This window comes from Mustela putorius, unplaced genomic scaffold (genome assembly GCF_011764305.1).
Source record: "Mustela putorius furo isolate JIRA1106 unplaced genomic scaffold, ASM1176430v1.1 tig00003858_pilon_pilon_pilon, whole genome shotgun sequence".
NCBI lineage: Eukaryota > Metazoa > Chordata > Mammalia > Carnivora > Mustelidae > Mustela > Mustela putorius.
In genome coordinates this window covers 3,594,511-3,604,211 of record NW_025422010.1, presented here as the reverse complement: position 1 = coordinate 3,604,211, position 9,701 = coordinate 3,594,511, and the positions used below count along the sequence as shown (strand labels likewise).

The 9,701-nt window shown below is 53.9% G+C and overlaps 1 protein-coding gene across 2 annotated transcripts; it reads left to right on the top strand.

The window, feature by feature from the left end:
• The first annotated feature begins 669 nt into the window (after window positions 1-669).
• On the top strand, window positions 670-8,546 carry MZT2B (mitotic spindle organizing protein 2B). 2 transcript variants are annotated; one of them, XM_045065284.1, is made up of 4 exons: window positions 670-906; window positions 1,119-1,267; window positions 2,213-2,392; window positions 8,285-8,546. In XM_045065284.1, the coding sequence occupies exons 1-4, from the start codon at window positions 743-745 to the stop codon at window positions 8,440-8,442; spliced, it is 651 nt and encodes a 216-aa protein (XP_044921219.1). In that variant the 5' UTR covers window positions 670-742; the 3' UTR covers window positions 8,443-8,546. The 2 variants fall into 2 exon arrangements, with proteins under 2 accessions (XP_044921219.1, XP_004742627.1); XM_004742570.3 differs by lacking the exon at window positions 2,213-2,392 and having other exon boundaries at window positions 674-906.
• The last annotated feature ends 1,155 nt before the right edge of the window (window positions 8,547-9,701 follow it).

The window sequence follows — 9,701 nt, the reverse complement described above, 5'->3', positions numbered from 1 at the left end:
CCGACAGGCATTTATTGAGCGCCTACTATTATTTTCCAAACACTGCGCTGGGTGCTGCTGCCCAAGTGAGAATGACCAATGAAGGTTGACTCTGAACGCCCAGAAATGTGTCTCTGCGGCCCGCCTCAGTATCCCCCATGCCTAATACATCTCCCTATTGTGGGACCACTGATTGCAGCTGTCAGGAAAGTATTCTTGAGACTATGTTGCAACTTAGTTCATTCAAGTAGCACAGGGACAGGACTTGTAGGCACAAACTACTTTTGCTGTATGAAGCTGGTGGTTATATGCTAAGTGTTCCAGGCATAGGAGCCGTTCAGGGAGTAATAGGTCATAAATGTCTTCTTGGAATTTCTAGTCCTAAGGCTGCTTTCGCCAAGATTACTCCGTTGCTTATCCTTCAGCTCTCTATTAACTGTCTTTGAGATGTACAGGCAATCATGAGACCCTTTAAGAATGTAGCAGCCAGTCCTTATTTGATCCTTATCAAAACTATGCAGGTTACAGGTCAGCTTTCGGGGCTAAAGATGAACATTTTTCTGCTTGTATCCCTTCTCATCCCGCAGGTAAATGGAGATCAAACGGCAGAGAGAAGACAAACCGGTCCCTGCCCTCTGAAGCAAGGCGGGGAGAGGAAGGGCCGGCGGGGGCCAGTAGAGGGCGCTGTGGGAGCGGCGGAGGGCGCGGCGGGGGCCGGGACACAACTGCAAGCGCAGCGCTCACCTTCCCGCCGGCCGGCTACATGGCGGCGGCGGGCGCTGGGCCCGGGCCGGGAGCGCCCCCGGGGCTAGAGGCGGCTCTGCAGAAGCTCGCGCTGCGGCGGAAGAAGGTGCTGAGCGCAGAGGAGATGGAATTGTACGAGCTGGCGCAGGCGGCGGGCGGTGCCATCGACCCCGACGTGTTCAAGTGAGCGCGCGCGGGCGGGAGTGTGCGCTCGTCCTACCCCCAGACGCCCCTGCTCTCCCTCTCTTCGCCCCGGGCCTTTGGTCTGGAGGATATCTCCCGCCCTTTTCGGACCCCTTTGGGTGCCCGGAGTAGAATCGGTGTCCTGAGGGAGGTGGCCCTCCTAGGCCCCGAGCGAGGGGAGCTCACTGCCCACCACCTTGTGTTCTCTCCAGGATCTTGGTGGACCTGCTGAAGCTGAATGTGGCTCCCCTCGCCGTCTTCCAGATGCTCAAATCCATGTGTGCTGGGCAGAGGCTGGCGGGCGAGGCCCAGGATCCTACATCCGTGTCTCTGCCCACATCAAGCGTGCCCGAGACCCGAGGTCAGAGCTGGGCCCGGTGCTCCCTTGCCCCTGCGGTTCAGGTGGTGGGTGGCAGGGGAGGGAAGTGGGCAGCGCCAGGCGCAATGCGGGCTTGGCCCTGAGTGGCCCAGTCCTACTGTGGGTCTTCTCCCCGGACAGCAGGGACCACCCAAGGGCTCCCCTCTTGGTGTCCTATCCCCAGCTTTGGCATCGTTGCTACCCTTAAGAGTGTACATGTGCAGGTCCAGATCAGGCGGTTGCAAGCTGGGTGTCCAGGGTGGCCCAAGCAGGCGAGGCCTCGTCTAGGATTCTGCCTACCTCCTTGGGTAGAAGTGCTTTCATTCCACAAAGACAGGAACAAGGTGGTTTGGGTTCTTGTTCTTAAGGTGTGTACAAGCCTCCAGAAAAATGCTGAGGGAGTGGGTCAGGCAGAGGCCTTCCTGCCCCCTCTTTGCTTGCACCCCATTGGGGCCCAGGTGCTGCTCAGGAATGTAGCCAGCTAAGCTTCCTTCCTCAGATCGCAGGACAGGGGTCTGCCTGGCAGCCCTGGGCTGCCCTAGACACATGGAGCGCAGAGGCCTGAGTGGGCACGGCACTGGGCGCAAGTGTCAGGGGCCTCCTCACTCTTGAGAGTCACAACGTGTGTGTGTGTGTAGGGGGGGGGTAAGCAGATGCTGCTAACAAGGGAGTCACAGCGGAGCTCCAACTGCATCCACTTGGTGTGTTGCATCTGCTCCCAATTTCAGAAACACTCTGGATGTTTGGCCAGAAGCCCTCAGGCTCTCACAGATGTCCTGAGAAGGGGCTGGTGTTTGGGTTGGGCGCAGGCTGGGCCCCCATGGGGGGAAGTGCCAGGGCCCTGGGTACCCATGCCCCCTGTCCTGAGAGGCCCTGGGCACTGGAGCGCAGGCTTCCTAACTGATCCACGCTCTGTCTACTCTCTTTGTGTCTCTCTCTGACCTCCAGAGGCCTCCTTTCTCTCTGCCAAGAACTGTAGTCCCCCTGCAAGGCCCTCCTTTTCCTCGGCCCCGCGGCCTGCGGCCTCTCCGGTTCTGCTCCACGGCCCAGCTGCCACGCACCCGCCTCTCTCTCCAGGGCCCCCCGGTTCCCTCCGGTTCTCTTGCTGCCTGTTCTCTCCTTTCGCAGGTTGCGTTTATTGGTTTATCTCTGGGGGTTGGTGCTCTTTCTTGTTTCTGTGGAAACTGCTGTGGCCCCAGATCAGGGGAGCTTGTTAAAGCAGCTTCCATGAGCTGCTAGGACAGGACCTTATGGGCCATTCCTGTCACACAACTTAGAAGCCGGGACGCGATTTCATGGCTCAGTTTATTAGAGACAACCTGCAGTACTTCCAGAATGGGACCAGTGCCCCCCACTCCCTAGGGGCCAGCTCTGCTAGGTGAGACTTATGCTCTGTGGAGGTGCCCTCTCCCCAGAGGAGGACAAGAGGCAGAGGACCAGGAGCCTTTACTTTCATGTAGAGAGTAATGCCTTAGGTGTGAGAAATGCCTTGGCCTCTGAGATGCCACCACCCGCCCAGGCAGGTAGTCTAGAGTATAACCTGTGATTGCCCTTTCCTGCCTGTTTCCTGAGGCAAGGGAACCTTCCAGGGATTGCCACATGTGATGAAGCTGGAGCCCGAGCCAGGGGTGTGTGAGGGCCTGAGATCCCACAGGTGCCCTGGCTGTCCTCTCCATGTCCCTCTGCACATCACCCACCTTGCTGTTCCAGATGCTGCCTGGAGCTCAGGCTGGCCAGGTGGGGGAGGGCCAAGGGGCAGGTCCAGGCAGACATGTGTAGACTACAAGGCTGAATTGAAGAATCAGTGGACAGAAGGAGGGAGATACTGGGGACAGCCCTCCTCATTTGAGGGGGCGTTGCTGCTTGCTCACCCAGTGGCTGGGTGCCAAGCTGGCTCTCAGGGCTGAGGACTCAGGGGCTGTGAGATGGCCAAGTCTTCCTTCCAGGGAGGGCAAAGGCTGGACCAATCAAAGGTGACAGAGATAGGAGGAAGCCAGTGTAGCTGGCCTTGCTGGAACAGCAAGTGTTAACCGGAATCAGAGTCCTGTTTCCCTGTAGCCCTTTGAGTTGGGGGGAGTGGGGAGGGCTCCAGCCAGAGGTGCAGGCCCAGGCCTCTGTGGCAGCAGCCCTGAGCTTGGGGTTGCGGGGGAAGAAGAGGGGAGGGTAGAGTCAAGGGGTACTGTGGGTTTAGTATTGGGAGCACTGGCATCGAGGGGTTCCGAGGGTGGTGGGGAGGAAGCCCCAAGCACAGGGATAGGAGTGGTGTGCGTGGAGTGCTGGGCCCCATGAGGTTTTCTCAAGTGCTTAGGCCTTGGGTCTCCTGGGTTGGGCATTTGGCAACCGGAATATGAGGACACAGAGGCCCTGGGGAGATACAGTGAGGGGAGAGTGCAGCCTGGAAGAGAGTTTGGTGGGGAGGCACTGAAGGGGAGCTGGGCACATGAGAGGCCATGACAGGAGTCTACAGTGGCGAAGAGGCCGAGGCCATCAGAGACCCAAAAGCTCTGAGACCACATGCACAGAATCTCTCCACACAGAGCTTGGGCAGGGTAATAGAGGGGAGAAAATGAGGAGAGTCATCAGAGTGATCAAGTGGGGGCCTGTGGTAGCCTAGCGTTGTGATGGCGGTTTGAGGCTGTTGGGGTGAACTGGCCTTAGGTTTCCCATGGAATCGGGGTGTGGAGCTGCTGCAGACCGGGGACAGGAGCCCCACTCGGGAGTTCGATCTGGTAAGCTGCAATAGGAACGGCGGGTCATCAGGGCCCCTGTCCCCTGGCCATCCAGGTGGCCTGTGGGGACTGTCACTGATCACCTCATTCATTTCTGCCTTTACCAGGCAGAAAATGGAGAAGCAGAAGACCCCAAGAGCACACAGGAATAAATGCTTGTCTTGGTGGGGGTGTGGTCACTGAGGAAAAATAAAATGCAATGGCGTTTTCTCTGTTGAAGTTTAGGGAAACTATATCTATTTTTTTAAAGATATATTTATTTGAGAGAAAGAGAGCATGAGTGGAGGTCGGGGGGTTACAGAGGCTGAGAGAGAAGCAGACTCCCCACTGAGCAGAGAGCCCGATGTGGGGCTTGATCCCAGGACGCTGAGATTATGACCTGAGCCAAAGGCAGACACTTAACCAACTGAGCCACCCAGGCATCCTGGGAAACTCTATACTTTAAAAAGATGTTCCTCCAGAAGGTATAAGATGAAGTTTGGTGTGCAGAAGCCGTGAGCTTTACACAGAGCTGCATTGTCAATAGGGAAACCCTGGGCCCCCCAGGACTGGGGCAGCTGAGACTCAGCGTGAGGTCAGTACACAGCAGATGGCCAGATGCCAAAGAGCTGGCACAAAAAGAGAATACCTCGCAAATAATTTTTATCCTGATTACATGTTGAAGTGATGACACTGCCCATTTTGAGCTAATTAAAATACCTTACTTAATTTCCTAGTTTTTAACTTTTAATGTGGCTCCCAGAAAATGCCACGTGTGGCTTACATTGTATCTCTATTGTACTGTTATCTCTACTGGACAGCATGGCTCAGGGACAATCACAGCGACACTTTCCCCAAAACACTGAATCAGGGCTGCAGGTGCACATGCAGGAGGGGTCATTCCCCCAAGGAAGCATAGGCTTGTGTTGAAGAGGCATGTATGCATGTCCACAGTACACGAGTCCTTGGCGTTCTGTCTGTGTGTGTTCTGGAAGCACAGATCAAGCCCTTCCTGTGTACTCGGCTGGAAGGGGCAGCAGGACTGGCTGCTTGGTGCAGACCTGCCTGTGGTAGCAGTGAGGGATGGTCCTGACCACTCACTCACCCCGGCCACTAGCCTTGCCAGCCAGCCTTGAGCATATACTGGGGTGCCTGCTGTGCTGTGTTGACCCCCTGTTCTTTTCCTTCCTCACACCATGCATCTGGTGTACACTCATGGCCACTAATATTTGGCCTCACAGCCCCACTAGCCCATTTGAGCACAAGGGAGCACTGGCACCATGGAGAAAGACCGCTCCAGGGGATCGTAGGCAGGATGGGAACAGCAGCCCACATTCAGGCTGCTTTCTGTGACCCCTCGATCCCTCCAGCTCTGCAGAAGGGGCTCGCAGGGGATGGGGAGTCAGGATCACATGGGCCACACCAGAGGTAAAGGAATGACACAGTGGGTCCACTGGAATGAGTCAGATCCCTGGCCGTAGGGTATGCGTTTTGGGTTGCGTTTGGGGTTTTGTTGTGACAGACATTTTAACCTTCAGTGGTCATTGTCTTCAGTGGTTGTCTTCAGCTGTCTGAGGGCCGCTCAGGTTTTGGGCCTGGGAGAGCATATCACTCCTCCCACCTTTGGCTGAGCTCCGTCGTCCATTCCCTCTGACCCTGATTACCCCATGCAGGGACCTGGGGCAGATAGGACCAGCTCCAGAAAGTCTCTTGCAGGGTCCAGGGGCGCATGGCTGAGTCAGGCTTAGCAGAGCAGGTCTGACCACCAATAGGCCCTGTACACCGTTCTCCTGAGACCAGAATGTCACTCTCCTCAACCTCCCCAGGCCTGCATGGGTCTCCCCACTGAGAGCACGTGATTTTCAAAGGTTCTAAGAATTGCACAGAGCTGGATAAATGGTCTACTTTCATTGTTAGATAGTGCTCTTAATGCCTTTTATGGCTCAAAGTTACACCGGTGTCTTATTTCCAGGGATTATGAGCCTCATCAAGGTTAAAGATGAGCTTTATTTGCTGTTTTCTCCTTTTCTCTCATCCTTGAGTTTCCAGAAGGGCCCTGGTCACTATACTGAGAGGGAGAGGAAGTTCCAGTGTGTGGGGTGCTGAAGAAAAGCTACATTCAGACTGAGGCCCACATCTGAGATCCACCTTGCCATTTGTCAGGGGTGAACTGTACTTGCAAGTCCTTCAGAAGTGCACCGAGCTGAGTTTGTGGGACACTTAAGTACCCCGAACTAGGCTGGGTGTTACAGAGGAGTCATGGCAGCCAGGCCAGCCTGGAGAGGGACATGGCCTCAGAGTGGGCAACAGCATGTTGGGAGCTGCAAGGCGGTGGGGTTCATGCATCCGTAAGAGATAGGATCCTTGCCCCTTGACCAGTCAGTGGGGACCAGATAGCAGCATTTGTAACAGGAGAAAGGAAATGTGCGGTGACAGCTCTCTGATTTGTGTCTTTTCCATGAGTCACTTGCAGGCTGAGTTGGCCCGGCTTCACCCTACCACATGCCCTCAGCCCTGGGTAACCTGTTATTACATCTTTGTTGAATCAACTGTATGCAAACACTTGAGTGTGAAGCCCAGGGTGGCAAAGCAAGGGAAAATCTGAGCTGTCAGAATTTCAAACGTGCCCCCACTGTCACCCTTTCCAGCCCACTGGGCAGCAGAGACGCCCTATTCTCTGGAGAGGAGCTTTTCAGAAATGCTCTGTAGGAAAGGGAGAGTGTAGTTGTGTCACAGAGCTGGGAAAGCAAGTCTGATGTCCAGGGTCTGCAAATGCAGAGGCCTCCCTTGTTCACCGTGACAGACAGGGAAACAGAAATGACTTAATATGCCCCCTAAGAAACCTCATGGTGTCTTTTCTCCAAAAATCTAGAAGTCCCCTGTGCAGGCTATTTATTAGATTACTAACTGACGTTGAGGTTGAGGTCAAACACGGGACACATACCCTGTTCAGAGTCTGCAGGGTGGACCCCACCAGACTGGAGAAGAGCCCTGGCCGATGGAGGCCCGATATGAGGGAACTGTGACCCAGTGGGTGAGCCTTCTCTCTGGGCACCTTTTGTCCCCTCTGGTGTTCTGTCAGTCTTATGAATGCTGTCAACACCCTGAGGCCAAGGAAACCATTCCTTTAAAATAAAGCTCTGTCCCAAGCATGGTTGCAGATTTTCCGGTCTTCATAGAAAGAGGGTAAGGTAAGTAAATTATAAGTCAGGAGCTATCTGCAGCAGTGGTCTCCATCTGAATGCGACTACCGGTGGTCAGGGCAAGTTTCCTTTGAGCACTCAACCCTCAGCAGGGGCAGGAACCCGGTCACAGGATCCCGGAGCTGAGCTCAAGTGCAAGCGGCTTGACCACCAACTGTTTGCGAAATACTTTGAGGTAGGCAGGAAACGCCTGTGAGAAAGAGCTTCCAAGACCCAAATCCAAAAGTTCAATTTCCATTCCTCTTTTTTTTTTTTTAAGATTTTATTTATTTGAGAGAGTATGAGAAGGGGGAAGGTCGGAGGGAGAAGCAGACTCCCAAGCAGGGAACCCGATGCGGGACTCGATCCCGGGACTCCAGGATCATGACCTGAGCCAAAGGCAGTTGCTTAACCAACTGAGCCACCTAGGCGTACCCTAATTTCCATTTTTTTAAAAAAATATGTTTTTTTTGTTTCTGTTTTTGTTTTTAAAAGATTTTATTTGACACAGAGAGATCACAAATAGGCAGAGAGGCAGGCAGAGAGAAAGGGAAGCAGGCCCCCTGCTGAGCAGAGAGCCTGATGCAGGACTCAATCCCAGGACCCCGATATCATGACCTGAGCGGAAGGCAGCGGCTTAACCCACTGAGCCACTCAGGCGCCCCCTAATTTTCATTCTTGAGGGTTGTGCCTCCTGCACCATCACTGCAAGCAGTTGAGCTGTGGGCGATTTGGAACAGGAGTGCCGGGGGGCCGGAGGCAGCAGTCCAGCTGATGAGCCCCCCCTGGAGTACTGGTGGCCGGCCGGGTCCCTTCACTTTCCTGGGCAGGATCAACCAGCTGCGCTCACTTCCCGAAATGGGCCTTGTGGACTTTCCCCATTGCCCCTTGCACTGCTTCTGTCTTAGGACCCGTGCTCTAGGGCCTCCTGCACTCTGCCTAGGATTTCTCTTGGATGTGCCATCTCCAGGCAGTCCTCAGCCTCAGGGCTCAGGGCTGACAGAGCGTTCCTGGCTGAAAGGTCGGACAGAGATGTGCTAGACGTAATGTGCCAGGAACACAAATGTGGTCGATGTGGCAACTGTGGAGTCTGCCCTGGTTCCTAATGATTGTGTTCTGTGTCTGCTCAGGGAGAAACAAAGGCAGCGCGGCTCTGAGTGGAGGCCCAGCACTGGCAGAGCGCGGTGGCCGGGAAGGATCCAGCCAAAGGATGCCCCGACAACCCAGTGCCACCAGGCTGCCCAAGGGGGGCGGGCCGGGCAAGAGCCCCACACGGAGCAGCACCTGAGACGGGCAGACTTCTCATACCCCCCAGCTCTGGCCTCTGCCACCCTCCTAGCAGAGGCTATCTGGGCTTCCCCTAGTTCGTAATAAAGCTTTGTGAAAAACCAAGGGTCCATCCAAGCTGTTTTCTATCACCTTTTGAATATATTAAGACAAGGATTTAGAATCAGTTCTGCCTAGTGGGCCTGGCTGTGCTATAACTGAACTAAGCAAGTGACTTAAACCAGTGATTTCACCCTCCTGTACCTTATTTTCAAATTGGGAGAGAAAATATCTATACAGTTGGCCCTTGAACAACACAAGGGTTAGGGGCACCAACCCCCCTGCATTGTTAAAAAATCCAAATATTACTTGACTCCCCAAATCTTATTTACTAGTAGTCTACTCTCAACAGGAAGCCTTACCAGTAATATAAAGTTGATTAACAAATGCTTTGTATTATATACCGTATTTCTTACCATAAAAGGAAGCTAGCCAAAAAAGAACCCATAAGGGAAACACATTTACACTGCTGTACTATAGAAAATCAACGTACAATTGGCCCTGCACAATCCTGTTATTCAAGGGTCAACTGTATTCCTAGATCTTTCATAAACAGCCGTCAACACGTTTTGCTAAAGGGAAAGGGGCAGTGCTTTTGCTGAGACTTTCCAGGGCACTCAGCTAGGGCCTGAGCATGAAGGTGGGGAGGCTGTCCTACAGGGTACCCGTACAATGCAGTCAAGGATGAACCGTGCTATGAACCTAGAGCTGTAAGCTGTGGTTGCCAAGCAAAATCCAGTTAAGACTCCTTCCCCCGCAACCCAGAATGTCCTCACCCTAGGGACGCCTGGATGGCTCACTCAGTTAAGCGTCGGCCTTCGGCTCAGGTCATCATCCCACGGTCATGGGATCAAATCCTGCATTGGGCTCCCTGCTCAAGCAGGGACACTGCTTCTCCCTCTGCCTGCCGCTCCCCCTGCTTATGTGCGTTCTCGCTCTCTGACAAACAAATAAATAAATCCTTAAAAAAATAAAAGTAAAGGGGCACCTGGGTGGCTCAGTGGGTTAAGCCGCTGCCTTCGGCTCCGGTCATGATCTCAGGGTCCTGGAATCGAGTCCCGCGTCGGGCTCTCTGCTCGGCGGGGAGCCTGCTTCCCTCTCTCTCTCTCTCTGCCTGCCTCTCTGCCTACTTGTGATCTCTCTCTGTCAAATAAATAAATAAAATCTTTAAAATAAATAAATAAATAAATAAATGTGAATTAAAAAAAAAATTTTCTCACC

Bases quoted from the DNA above. Each gene is read 5' to 3' on its own strand.
- MZT2B (XM_045065284.1), top strand. From the start codon at position 743: ATGGCGGCGGCGGGCGCTGGGCCCGGGCCGGGAGCGCCCCCGGGGCTA. The intron at 1,268-2,212 runs GTCAGAGCTGGG...TCTGACCTCCAG, and splicing joins AAGCGTGCCCGAGACCCGAG to AGGCCTCCTTTCTCTCTGCC. The intron at 2,393-8,284 runs GTTGCGTTTATT...GTGTCTGCTCAG, and splicing joins CCTGTTCTCTCCTTTCGCAG to GGAGAAACAAAGGCAGCGCG.